General features: G+C 40.2%; 3 protein-coding genes across 3 annotated transcripts in view; all 3 read right to left on the reverse strand.

The window, feature by feature from the left end:
- The window catches only part of LOC133979436 (uncharacterized), a 1,726,912-nt gene that overhangs the window by 657,364 nt on the left and 1,056,033 nt on the right, over window positions 1-13,515 (reverse strand). Inside the window, exons 10-12 of the mRNA XM_062417946.1 lie at window positions 1,194-1,364; window positions 571-747; window positions 174-347 (exon numbers count right to left, since the gene is read on the reverse strand). Coding sequence (XP_062273930.1) covers window positions 174-347; window positions 571-747; window positions 1,194-1,364 — 522 coding nt within the window. The remainder of the gene's footprint in view (window positions 1-173; window positions 348-570; window positions 748-1,193; window positions 1,365-13,515) is intronic.
- On the reverse strand, window positions 1,646-4,325 carry LOC133978740 (NLR family CARD domain-containing protein 3-like). The gene is made up of 3 exons (XM_062417043.1): window positions 4,320-4,325; window positions 3,573-3,636; window positions 1,646-3,441 (listed from the first exon to the last, which is right to left on the reverse strand). Exons 1-3 carry the CDS (start codon window positions 4,323-4,325, stop codon window positions 1,646-1,648), a joined length of 1,866 nt encoding a protein of 621 aa, XP_062273027.1.
- On the reverse strand, window positions 8,318-13,278 carry LOC133978743 (uncharacterized). Its single transcript, XM_062417057.1, has 6 exons — window positions 13,160-13,278; window positions 12,958-13,075; window positions 12,279-12,366; window positions 9,409-9,575; window positions 8,594-8,704; window positions 8,318-8,466 (listed from the first exon to the last, which is right to left on the reverse strand). Exons 1-6 carry the CDS (start codon window positions 13,276-13,278, stop codon window positions 8,440-8,442), a joined length of 630 nt encoding a protein of 209 aa, XP_062273041.1. The 3' UTR covers window positions 8,318-8,439.

The following is a 13,515-nucleotide window of genomic DNA, read 5'->3' on the forward strand; positions in this document are numbered from 1 at the left end:
ACAGAGGAGATAAATGAGTGTTTAGTGAGACTCACTTCATCAGCTGTCAGTCAGTGATGCAGCACTTCCAGTATAAAGAGCAGCAGGAAATACTGGATCTTTGCTTTGATACTGACTGTGTTTAATACTAAACTGCTGAAACCAGCATAGACTGACTCCAACTCTCTACTGACCTCAGAGTCTCCAGTCTGCAGTGTGGACTCTGTTGAAGATTAATCAGCTGCTTCATGTCTGAATCCTGCAGGTCGTTTTCTCTCAGATCCAGCTCTCTCAGATGGGAGGAGTTGGACTTCAGAGCTGAGGCCAGAGAAACACAGCTGTTCTCTGACAACTTGCCGCCCATCAATCTGAATAAAGAAAAAAAAAAGTCAGTTTAGAAAACAAAGTTCATGGTTGAAATAATTAAATGTTTCATGATCTCTTCAGAGCTGAAGAATTGACTAACTTTGAACAGTAAAAACATGATAATATGGAAACAAATTAACTTCATGGATGTAAGTTAAGTACGAACATAAATTAAGTTTGGTTGTAAATTTTAATATCAACAATACTAACAGTCAGTGAACTAACCTCACAGTCTCCAGTCTGCAATCTGGACTCTTTAGAAAACCAGACAGCATCTTCACTCCTGAATCTTTCAGGGAGTAGTTTGCACTCAGATCCAGATCTCTCAGATGGGAGGGGTTGGACTTCAGAGCTGAGGCCAGAGTAGCATAGCTGGACTTTGAGATCAAGCAGCGCCTCAATCTGAATAAAGAACAAATGAAGTCAGTTTAGAAAAAAAAGTTAATGTTTGAAATGATGAAATGTTTCATAATCTGTTCAGAGCTGAAGAAGATTTAAATGTAGAAGTTTAGAAAACGTAAAGTCCAAACAGCTGAACCCAACAGGATGCAGGTTAAAAACTGTCAAATACAAACAGTGAAAAAGAGACTTTAACATTCAGACACATATTCATGTCAACACCTGACTGAGTGTGTTTGTGTAATACACTCAGTTGAAGCTAATATGAGGCTTTGACAGTCTGCTAGACTCATACTTGATTTGTGTGACTCAAAGCTTCAGAATATTTTTACACAGAGAAGACAGATTTGTGTTCAGAAAATCCTGAAAATGTATGAACCAAACATTTTCAGGATTTGAATTAAATATATAGAAAACAAATCTACCAACACTACAGTCAGTGAACTGACCTCAGAGCCTTCAGTCTACAGTTTGGACTCTCCAGTCCAGCAGACAGACACTCCACTAAGGAATCAGACAGGATGTTTCCACTCAGGTCCAGATCTGTCAGATGGGGGTTGGACTTCAGAGCTGAGGCCACAACTTCACAGTGAGTCTCTGAGAGTCCACAGTTTGAAAGTCTGAAATGACACATATATTACAACATATGTTATCATGAAAGAGGACACTTTATATTTACTTCATGCATTTGATGATGAAACAGTTTGTTACCAGAACACTCCCAGTTCAGCTGATGCTGTCTCACTGTGCTTGAATGAGACTAGTAAATATAACTGACATGTTATTTCAGCTATAATCAAGTAGAGCACTATTTTAACTATAATAAGAATGTTATTTTATTTATATTTGAAGAACTAAACTACTAATCTACACTGATTTATAATGTTAATCACACCTGGACTTACACAGCCTTTCTGCAGTTCCTCACAGCTGGGATCAGTCTTAGTCGTCCCTCCTCTGATGTGTTGTACTTGTTGAGGTCCAACTCATCCAGAACCTCCTCTGACATCTGCAGCATGTAGGCCAGAGCTGAGCAGTGGATATCAGAGAGTTCCTTCTCTGATCTGTTCTCTGACTTCAGGAACTCTTGGATCTCCTGATGTACTGAGCGGTCGTTCATCTCCATCAGACAGTGGAAGATGTTGATGCTTCTGTCAGGAGAGATATCCTCACTGTTCATCTCCTTCAGGTTGTTGATGACTCTCTGGATGGTTTTTGGACTGTTGTCTGTCTGACCTAGCAGGCCTCCTAAGAGACTCTGGTTGGACTCCAGAGAGAGGCCATGAAGGAAGCGGACAAACAGGTCCAGGTGGCCATTTTCACTTCTGAGAGATTTCTCCATGACTCCTTTCAGGAAGTCATCCAGAGATGAGTAACTGTTGTCTTCTCCCAGGAAGTCCATCAGTACCTCTGTGTTGCTGCTGGTGTAACAGTGGTACATGTAGACTGCAGCCAGAAACTCCTGAACGCTCAGATGAACAAAGCTGTAGACGGATTTCTGGAAGATCACATTCTCTCTTTTGAGGATCCCTGAACAGACTCCTGATAACACTGAGGCCTCTGTGACATTAAGACCACACTGCTCCAGGTCTTCTTGGTAGAACATGATGTTTCCTTTCTTCAGTTGTTCAAACGCCACCCTCCCCAGCTTCAGAAGAAGGTTCCTGTCAGCCTCCGTCAGCTCCTGTGGACTCGTCTCATGTCCTTCATCATACTTGTTCTTCTTCCTCTTTGTCTGAACCAGCAGGAAGTGTGAGTACAGGTCAGTCAGGGTCTTGGGCAGCTCTCCTCTCTGGTCTGGAGTCAACATGTGGTCCAGAACTGTAGCAATGATCCAGCAGAAGACTGGGATGTGACACATGATGTGGAGGCTCCTGGATGTCTTGATGTGTGAGATGATTGTGCTGGACTGCTCTTCATCACTGAATCTCCTCCTGAAGTACTCCTCCTTCTGGTCATCAGTGAAGCCTCGTACTTCTGTTACCCTGCTAACACATGAAGGAGGGATCTGATTGGCTGCTGCAGGTCGGGAAGTTATACAGATGAGAGCCGATGGAAGCAGCTTCCCCTTGATGAGGTTTGTCAACAGCACGCTGACTGATGACCTCTGTGTGACATCAGACACGACCTCACTGTTGTTGAAATCCAGAGAAAGTCTGCTTTCATCCAGGCCGTCAAAGATGAACAGAACTTTACAGACAGCGAGCTTCTCTGCTGTGAGCTTCTGTAATGTTGGATAGAAAACATGGATCAGCTTGAGCAGACTGTACTGCTCATCTTTGATCAAGTTCAGAGCCCTGAATGAGAACAGAATCAGCAGACTGATATCTTGGTTGTTGGAGCGCTGTGCCCAGTCCAGAGTGAACTTCAGTACTGAGAAGGTTTTTCCAACGCCAGCGACGCCGTTCATCAGAACCACTCTGATGTGTTTCTGTTGGTCAGGTAAGACTTTAAAGATGTCCTGACACTTGATTGGAGTGTCATGGAGGGTCTTCATCTTGGAAGCTGTTTCAAGCTGCCTCACCTCATGTTGGGTATTAACCTCTTCACTCTGTCCCTTTGTGATGTAGACCTTAGTGTAGATGTTGTTGGGGAGGATTTTACTTCCTGCTTCATCAGTTCCTTGAGTCACACATTCACATGTGTTGCTCAGACTGATCTGATGTTCATCTAAAACCTCCTGCAGACCACTTTCTGCTGAAAGAGAAGAAAAAATGTAGAATGAAACAGAAATCAGTGTGACTGTTAATGTTCAGTAGGATAGAGGAGGTAGATTCCTGTCCTGTTTTCAGAGATGATGACATCAGCAAACAGATCTTCAGACTTACTTTGTGCAGTGCTGGTCTGACTGTCTGTCTGCAGTCCAGGTCTGGTTCTGGATCTTTCTGCACACTGGGGACAGGAGGAGTCTCCTGATGAAGCAGACTGGTCCCAGTATGAGGCTCTGAGATTTAACACATTCAATTTGAAAATTAAATAATATTTACTACAATCACAAGAGTTCAACAGTAATTAGACAGAGTGACAACAATGTGCCAGCAAAGGAAGAGAAGAAGAAGAAGACTGCAAGCTAGTTAACATGGATGTAAACAATGCAGGATATAAAATAGATGTTTGATGAGGAGGGAAGTGGATTCAACACATTAGTTAGACCACAAGGAGACACACAATGTGTTTTGGTAAGTAAGTCAATGTGACTCAGTTTCCTCTGCTGCAGTGGTCAGTCTGCAGTGATAAATCAGCTGCAGCAGGCTGTTTCTATACATTTACATGACCTCCTCCCATATGTAGTGTCTTTGAACAGGAACACATTAAGACACAGTCTGTATTACATGAGACCAAACATTGTACCTGCTGCTGCAGTCCTTTAGTAAATAAGGACAGACACAGTTTGACTTGTTAGTAAATATCACCCTGGGTTACCTGCTGCTACTTTACATTTATTGACTGGAAAATCAAACAGCAATACCAGCCCTGTCTCTGTCTCTGGTTAACATGAACATGAAGATCTGTTGTAGATTACAGCTGAATGGAAGCTACTTCATTATTTCTTTCCTTCATATCTAAACTACAACCTTCATGAAAGCGTCTCACTGAATCATCTTCAGGTCAGTTTACAGTAGAAACAGTCTCTTACTTTGTGTCTGAGGGTCCAGGTTCATTACTGAAGGTTGGAGGTTTATCATTAGACCGGTCACTCTTCATAGACAGACAGCTGGATATTACAGACTCTGCTCCGTCCTCCTCTTCCTCCTCTTTCTTCATCTTCTGGAGTCTGAGAGGTCAACCAGTAACACTGGAGACACACACACATACACAGTATAATGAACCCAGTCCTGCCTCTCAACTTAGTAGCTTCTTATTAGTTTACATGACTTTAACTACAACCATGTGTGTTTTCTAGTCATCACAAAGAGAAACTTTGACTCTGGTTTAAATCCAACAAACAGACTTCAGATAAACATGTGTGTGCTTCTTAACTGTGACTTCTCTCTATTTAGAGGCAGCAGTGAGTCACGTTACATCGCTGTGAGGACGCACAAACCAGGAAAACAACAACAGGAAACAACGTTTCAACACCTCAAACTCTGTGGTTCCATATTTTTCTGTCATAATTTAATCAACTAAACAATTATTCAGAAATATTAGCAGAATATTGATCAATAATGACGGTAATCATTATTTGCAGCCCTGATATTAACACTCACCTGCCTCAGACTGTTTTCCTCCTTCTGTTCTGCTGACTGTGAAATGGATCTTGAATGGACTTTCACCTTTATCTGTCTGCTCCTCCCTTCTTTTTTATTAGAAGTCATATTTGTGTGTGTGTGTGTGTGTGTGTGTGTGTGTGTGTGTGTGTGTGTGTGTGTGTGTGTGTGTGTGTGTGTGTGTGTGTGTGCGTAGGGTTTTGTGATTTAGACTGACCTTTCCTATGAATATACTGGACAGACATTATGAACTCTGTCTCTGTCCTGCTGATTTGAATATACTGGACAGACATTCTGAACTCTGTCTCTGTCCTGCTGATTCCAACAGTTTTTAAGTGTTTCTACAGGTGTTAATGTGTAAACAGTTTTAATGTGTCTTGCTGAAGAAAATCACTCAAGTCCTTGGTCAAAGTTTGCAGTGATGGTGGTGTTTGTGGAGTACTTAGCCAATCATTTGTATCTGTGTATAATAGAAAGTTAGTTGTATGTACTGTCTGTATAAGCTGTGTAACCTGCTGTAATGTGCAGTGAATGTTCACTGCTCTTTGACTGTTGAAACAAGTTCACAGTTGAGCCAAGATTATCAATCAAATCTTTATTTATATAGCGTCAAATCACAACAAAGTAATCTCAAGGCACTTTACACATAGAGCAGGTTCTAAACCGTACTCTTCAGGTTTCATTTTAAAGAGACCCAACATTCCCACATAAGCAGTACTTGGTGACAGTGGAGAGAAAAAAAACCCTTTTAACAGGAAGAGACCTCAGAACCAGAACCAGAACCAGACTCACAGTGGGGAGAACATCTGCCTCGACCGGTTGGGGTAGAGGGGAGAGAGAGGAAGAATAGGAGAGAGTGGAGAGGAGAGAGAGAGGAAGGAGAGAGAGAGAGAGGAGAGAGAGAGAGAGAGAGAGAGAGAGAGAGAGAGAGAGAGAGAGAAGAGAGAGAGAGAGAGAGGAGAGGAGAGAGAAGCACATTGAAGGTCCGGGACTGGAATCTGTCATCCGGACGTCTACAGGTCCAGATTACCTGTGAGACGAGAAAGCACAGACAACTCCGGGGAAGAAGTTTAGCTTATTGATGCATTAATAGTACATGAATGTTAATGGATATAGATGGATGGATAGAGAGAGAGGAGGAGAGAGGAGCTCAGTGCATCATGGGAGTAGGAGTCCCCCGGCAGTCTAAGCCTATAGCAGCATAAACTAGGAGCTGGTCCAGGACAAGCCTGGCCGGCCCTAACTACAGTATAAGCTTTATACCATTCATTCCTTTACATATAGGAGAAAGAAAGAAGAACAATAACTGTATGTTGTGATATTGATCAGGATAAAATTACTGACTGTTACTAAGGTGTCAAAAAACAATAATGTGGCTCCTTGGTCACTGATTGGTGTAATATGTCCTTATGTATGAGTATATTTCATACATACTGGATGTTAATAAACGGATAAACAGCTGAAATCCACAAAGAGCATTGTGTATTTCAGTGATACGCCATTGCACTTTAAAGTGGCCCTACTACTGTGTATGCCACTTGTATAAGTAATGACTTTTAAGTTTAGTTAGTCACTTATTTATATGATTTTATTAACAGCAGAGCAAAAGGGCACAAGGATAACGCAGGTGACAAAATACAGGAAGCCACGTGGAGTGCGTGGTACGAAGGTGTGGTTGTAGTAGATTGCAAACATAAAACAGACAATAATAAACTACTATAGATAGAAAAGCCTGGTTCAGGTAAAAAATATTTTAATCAAATAATTTTACAGATCAGTGTTTAATCAAAACTGGACAAAGAAACATTCACCTGAGTATAAAATACAGTAAATATAAAACTGATGCAGATAAGTGTCAGTCATGGTAATAAACATAAATCAATAAAGTAATCATATGTAAATGATGACATTGTGCTGTAAGTACACGGTGAAAACAGATACTAAACTTATTCAGTTATACCACAAAATAACATCATGAAGTCCAAACATGAAGTCTATGTGGGATTAAAGGAAACAACACAAATCATTTAAACAACTAATGTGCTTCTGAAAATTCACAACTCTGATTTGTTTTAATGTTTAAAGCTTCTTTTTATTTTATTAACAGCTTTCATTCTTTGGATAATTAATATAGTTACTGATAGTTAACGTATCAGACACGTTGTGAAAAGCTAGAAAATTCTACAAAGATCAACTTCTAACTTCATATCAGCTACATGGCAACACAAAAAAAGTAAAGTCTCTGATTGGTTGTTTCTTACAGTGATGCTTTCTGGGACTTGTAGGCTGAAAACAGAACAATGCATGGCTTCATAAAGCTGCCGAAAAGAGTTTTAGTCATAAATCTAGTTTTAGTTCATCTGAGCGACTTTAAAGTCTTTGTAAAGTAAGAATAAATATGTGTTCTGAGTTTGACATACCACAGAAAAGTGTGTTGTTAACCACCCTGCCAAATTTGAATGATTAAAAAAATCGCCAAATATATGAAATTAGGCTACAAAGTTGTATAAAAGTCTGCCTATTTCTCTGCTCCCAAACGCTGTGGGAGTGGCCGCCGAGTCTGCTGAAGCCCCGCCCCCTACCAAGTGTCACCTGTCAATCAAAGTCACCACCTCTACCAGAAACATGGACGCTAGGTCTGAGAGCTTTCTGCTGCTAACTCAGCTGCTAGCTCGGCGGCTAACTCAGCTAACTGGCTAACTGTAGACTGTAGTAGTAGTGTGCGCTGAATGTATTTATACCTCTAGAGCAGCAGGGCGGGTTTATGCTATTAAATCCAGACACAGAAATCTTGAAACACAGTTTGTGAAGCCTAGCTCCACAATTCAAATCTAAATGGTTGAAATGCTTTTTTACACCGTTTTTAGAAATACATTTATGACCTATTTAATGTGTTTAGAAGAAAATGTCTGAATTCACTTTACACGGTCTTTAAAGAAGGAAAATAATTGGCTCATTTGGAAAATATTTGTGTTTATCTACTTCTGTGAGAAACCATAAATATACTGAATGTATACCATTGTATCAGTGTGATGGATCTTATAAAAAAATCAATTATTGTTTAAAATGTTGAAATATGAAAGACTTTAATTGGACTAAGAAGAACTCAGATTAACATGGAAATTGAAATGTTAATAAATTAGTGTGTGTGTGGATGTGTGCTTTAAAGTGTGGTGTTTGTATTATGTAGAAAACAAATACCACAATAATGTCTAAAAAAATCTGAAAATGTGGAAATATTAAATATACACACAACAATGTGCTTCCTGAATGTGATGATGTCATATTAAAACATTTAGCTGTAAACTATAGATAATAAATAACTGATTTTTATTAGTTAGAAGGTTTGTGCCCTTTTGTCTTTGTGTGTGTGTGTGTGTGTGTGTGTGTGTGTGTGTGTGTGTGTGTGTGTGTGTGTGTGTGTGTGTGTGTGTGTGTGTGTGTGTGTGTGTGTGATTGCTGGCATGTGATGATTGGACGGTCGGTGTCAGGCAGCAGCTTTGGTCTCCCATTCCTGTGGAAACAGAAGAGTTAACTGGATAACAGAGAAATAATATATTATATGCAGCTGTTTTGTTTTTTCTATCAGACAAAAAATATGTTTAATATGTATGTAACAGCAGTGTATGTGTGAATCTGACCTTCCTCCTCTCGAAAACCTTCCCGTGCTCGATGAACAGTGCTGAAGGAGCTCGTCTCAGAGAGGTTTTAGCCGAGGCCGTTCGTCGCAGCAGAGGACTGAGGAAACCCGCCTGGACCAGCACAGACCAGAAGAGACCAGAAGAGACCAGAAGAGACCAGAAGAGACCAGCACAGAACAGCACCGACCAGAAGAGACCAGTTGAAGTTACAGTCAAACCCAGAGTGGAGCTCATATATATCATGTATTATATCATATTAATCCAGAATGAGATGTGTGTGGTGCTGTTATAGCAGTAGATGATGAATAGACTCATGAACTTACTAACACTATAACAGCTGTATGAGGTCAGTAATGTAAAATGAATGATGGTTATTTCTACTCGTAAGATGATGTTTTGTGTTTAACCTTCCTGTCGTCCTCCCGGGTCAAATTGACCCCGTCTGTTTTGACTGTTCCTTCCTCCCTCCCTCCTTCTTTCTTTCCCTACTTCCTTCCTTCCTTCCTTTCCTTCCTCCCTCCCTTCTTCTTTCTTCTGTCCTCCTACCTTCCTTCCTTCATTCCTCCCTCCTTCCTTCCTTCCCTCCTTTCCTTCCTTCTTCCTTCCTCCGTTCCTTCCTTCCTCCCTCCTTTCCTTCCTTCTTCCTCCCTTCCTTCCTCATTTCCTTCCCTTTTCCTCCCTTCCATCATCCCTTCCTCCCTCCTTTCCTTCCTTCCATCCTCCCTTCCTCCCTCCTTTCCTTCCTTCCTTGACTCGAGGACAACAGGAGTGTTATGTGATGTATTGTGTTTGTGTTATTTCTGTCTTTGTCCCACCTGAGCGCGCTCGGTGCAGACGGCCAGCGACTGTCTGAAAGAGGTGCGTTTGTTTTGCTTCCCGGCAGACGCCAGGTTTATCTCTGACCCCGCCCGCAGCTGCACCCCCTTCTTCCCGGTCAGCTCCAGCTTTTGAATGCTTCGCTCCATCTCACCCACCTTCCTGTCTAAAAACACACAGCAGCACATTAACTTTTCTATAACTGTATAACATAATGCCTAAAATAATGCTTAAGGAGAGAGTCAGCAGAACAAATCACTGCAAATCAGGGAGATAAAATAATTTACTACCCTAGAGTCAAAGAGTTTTTTAAGCTAAAATAAACTTATTTTCCAATCCTTTGTGGACGAAGGTGTGACTTTGTTTTATTTTTCTATCTGCAAATCAGTAATATGTGTGTTTTTGAATTAGCATCCATGCAGTTTACAGTGAGATTATGCTAAATTAACTGACGCTATTTCCTCAGTCTGATGTTATCATTACAAAAGTTTAGTCATTTGAGTTTTTTTAGGGATGTCATTAAAGCTGAATAACCTGGACCTTTGTGATGTAGAATCAAGAGTAGAGCTGTATAGTTTAGTATGAAGGATGCATAACAGCTACTGGAGAGCAATTCTCACTTTCAGCCACTAGGAGGAGCTCTAAGCCTCCACCTTGTGTTGAAGTAGAGTCTGACAGAGTGAATTTTACTGCTCTCCTTTTGTACTTTGACTCGGTAGTAGGGGAGACCGGGGCTTGTTGTCACATCGCAATTATCTTCTCCACCAGAGCACGCAAGTGGATGTATACAATGAGTCTACAAGCTTAATTGGAAATTTATATGAATACATGGTGTAACCCAGGTTACTAAGCCCTAATTAGAAGTCCAGTTATTAGTTAAATGAATAAATTCATACTTTTATGTGACAGATGAATAAATAGGATTTATGATTTAAAATATTAAAATGTGTCAATAAATAGGAAAAATAATGATGTACACACATTCATTTATATCTGTCAAAAAGGGTGTTTTATTTAATTTCAAAGTATGGTGAATGTGCTTTTCTTAAAGTGTACAAGATTCAGGTGACATGAGGGAGTTCACATGATGCAATGTAGCCAATCAGACGCCGTCAGGGTGTACGTGTCACCTTGTGTTTTCTTTCTGGCTCTCTCTGCTGGACTGTTGTTGAGGTGACCGCATGCTGATTTTGTTGCTACAGATCATTTAATTTTTGTGCAAGAGAGCAAGATATTCTGGTTTATCCCTGCTTTAATCGGCGCAGAGAGCCAAATCTTTATTTTTTCCTTGCTGTGGATTGATAGCGGACCGTGTATTCTGCAAAGAAAAACGTGAGTTGTTTATTAGCATCCATGGCGCTAGCTTAAATTATTAGCCACATGTGAACCTTGCTAAATTTCATTTGTAAAAGAAATACACATTGCTGAACTCCCATGTCCCTGCTTCTTCTAAAGTGATATCTGGACTGATGAGAGCTGTGTGATCTGCAGGGGATGTGTGTGTATATATGATTGAGCCTCTGGTGAGTAAACTGTACTGACATTAGTCTCAGTAATAGGGTAAAATGTACATATGTTAGTGTTAATATGGATTAACAATACATTCAATTCATGTATGTTGTGTTTTAAAAAGAAAAGAAAAATTGGTTATATGGCAGTGTTTTATTTACATTACTCTTACTCTGTGGTTTTTGTGAGAGTGAGTGGCGGTAAAAGAAAGATGAACAGAGAGGAAATGTTAGCCATTTTGTTTCATGTTAATATCAAAAGTATGTTCAGTTAAATTTATGGACAGTAAGAATAGTTATAATGATCATTAAAAAACCAATATTATGATGTACATATGTTATATATGTGAGTTTATATGTATATATTTTCATGTAAATGTATATTTTGTGTTTGAGAATACTATAGTAACCTATTTCTGGCCTATATAGGCCGGGTCTTTTTCTTTTCTTGGTTCCTTCCTTTGAATGGTCCCCTGGTTTGGAGATTTGTATGAAGACTTCTTCTACTGGGATTCTTCCTGTTTTGTAAGGTAGAGGGGAATCTCAGTGGTTGTGGCGAGCCAACCAACCAAAGAACTGTTATTTTTTTCACTGATCTGGGGATTTATTTTTGTAAACTGTAATCTCATGTGTTATTGACACTTTATTGTTTTATTTTGTTTATTTTTATTTTTTTGGTCAAGTCAATACAACACGCATAAACTTACCTGTTGGCTGTGAGAGTCCTTTATTCTGTCACTAAATGCAAATTGCTAATACCCCTTTCTCCTATAGCGGGTCTAGTCTTTTGATTTTACTGGTCCACAAGGTAATTGGTGCACTGACGAAATATATCTGTATCACCCAGTCTTTACCGCTAACAGTAAGAGCTGAGGTGGGTTACAATAGCCTTATGGGTTGTAGGCTTGTAATGTTTCATATGCTTAAATGTTCCTCTAAGGAGTTTCTGTAACATATATCAAGTCGGATATGTTGACCATAATTATTATTTATTATTAATTTTCACTTTAATATGTGCAATAATAATACTATTCTGCTGTAAATAATGTCACAATTATTAGTATTATTTTTTTATTATATATTTCTACTATTATTTTTTATTGTTTTTCATACTTATTTATTGTTCTTTATTCTTTCTTATTGATGCTCCACCTACTAACACTACAAAGTTCCCCATTGTGGGACTAATAAAAGAATATCTGATCTTATCTTATCTCTTATTTACTCATCAATTTAAATAGCACAGTTTTAGTGATGCATCAGTCTGCACTCAGTGAGGCTGAGCTTGAAGTTAAAAACATCTGCTGGCTCCTGGAGCTTGAGGTGAAGGGTTTAGGGTTAGTTAACGTGATGAGACTCACTGTGTGTGGTGAAGACGGTGTTGCTGTAGGTCACTGAGTCTCTGGACGATATGGAGCTGCAGCGAACTGAATCCTGAGAGCTGTGGAGCTGAAAGTGCAGACGAACAAACACTGATCAAATCATTCATCACAGAAACATCATAGAAACACAATAAAGAATCAAACAGTCCTCACATTTACTGTGAAGTGACCAGGCGGGGAGTTCCGGTCCTCTGAACTGAGGCCAACACGGAAGTAACTTAAAACTGCATTCTATCAAAAGGCCACCAGGGGGCTACTGTTTTGGTGTCAAAAGGACTTCCGTCTCTATACAAGTCAATGGAGAATTCACCAACTTCTCACTTGATTTCTAACCTCAGTAAAAGTTTTCAAAATGTGTTTATGGTCTCTTTACGCTAGTTTAAAGCCTTCTTCAATGCAGTATGATGTTCATTTGGGACATTTTGGCCTCCCTGATTTTATATGTGATGATAAAGCAGGGTATGCATTAGGGCGTGGCTACGTCGTGATTGACAGGTTGATTGGTTCACAGGTTCAGGAGGGCGCCTCATGCTCCTCCTGATGCCCATATAAGTAGAATCCATGTTTTTATTTTTCCCAGCATGCACCGGAAATTTTCAAGATGGTGCCCCCTTAGCTCCACTGACTAATAATGTGTAATGTTAATAATGGGTCATACCATGTGCTCCAGTATGGAGGTGTTGGAGTAGATGGGCTGGTCTCGGCCTGTTCCACCCAGATGGAAGGGGTCGTCCATGTAGGTGTTGGAGGTGGGAAACCTCCTCGTCTGCAGCCCGCTGACGAGGGGGAAAAAAACCTGTTTATTGATCGTCCTCGTCACCATGACAACACGTGAGCAGATGGAGGATGAATGTATTTACCTGAGAGCTCCACCTGGGTGCTCTGCTGTGCTGTTGTCATGGTGACCCTGATGGGCAGCTCCGTCCCGCAGCAGCTGCAGCCATCGCTCCTTTTCACCTGAACTACTGACCTGTAACATGTTCAGACTCAAACTTACAATGAATTGATCTACTTATACTCACAGTCCCCCAAATTAAATGTGTAACCAGTGGTGGAAAGTAACTAAGTACATTTACTTTGAGGTACTTGTACTTTACTGTAGTACAGTCTGAGATATTTGTACTTTACTTTAGTACAGTTTGAGGTACTTATACTTTACTGCAGTACAGTTTGAGGTACTAGTACTTTACTACTCTACTACATCACTCATAATACT

This window comes from Scomber scombrus, chromosome 4 (assembly GCF_963691925.1).
Source record: "Scomber scombrus chromosome 4, fScoSco1.1, whole genome shotgun sequence".
NCBI classification, from domain to species: Eukaryota; Metazoa; Chordata; class Actinopteri; order Scombriformes; family Scombridae; genus Scomber; species Scomber scombrus.

What these genes read in the sequence shown, in the direction of transcription:
- LOC133978740 (XM_062417043.1), bottom strand. An exon ending in TCAGACCAGCACTGCACAAA is followed by an intron (nt 3,442 to 3,572) that starts GTAAGTCTGAAG and finishes CTTCTCTTTCAG; the next exon opens with CAGAAAGTGGTCTGCAGGAG.
- LOC133978743 (XM_062417057.1), bottom strand. Translation starts at nt 13,278, where the DNA reads ATGTTACAGGTCAGTAGTTCAGGTGAAAAGGAGCGATGGCTGCAGCTG. An exon ending in CCTCCATACTGGAGCACATG is followed by an intron (nt 12,367 to 12,957) that starts GTATGACCCATT and finishes CTGCACTTTCAG; the next exon opens with CTCCACAGCTCTCAGGATTC. An exon ending in TCTGCACCGAGCGCGCTCAG is followed by an intron (nt 8,705 to 9,408) that starts GTGGGACAAAGA and finishes GTGCTGGTCCAG; the next exon opens with GCGGGTTTCCTCAGTCCTCT.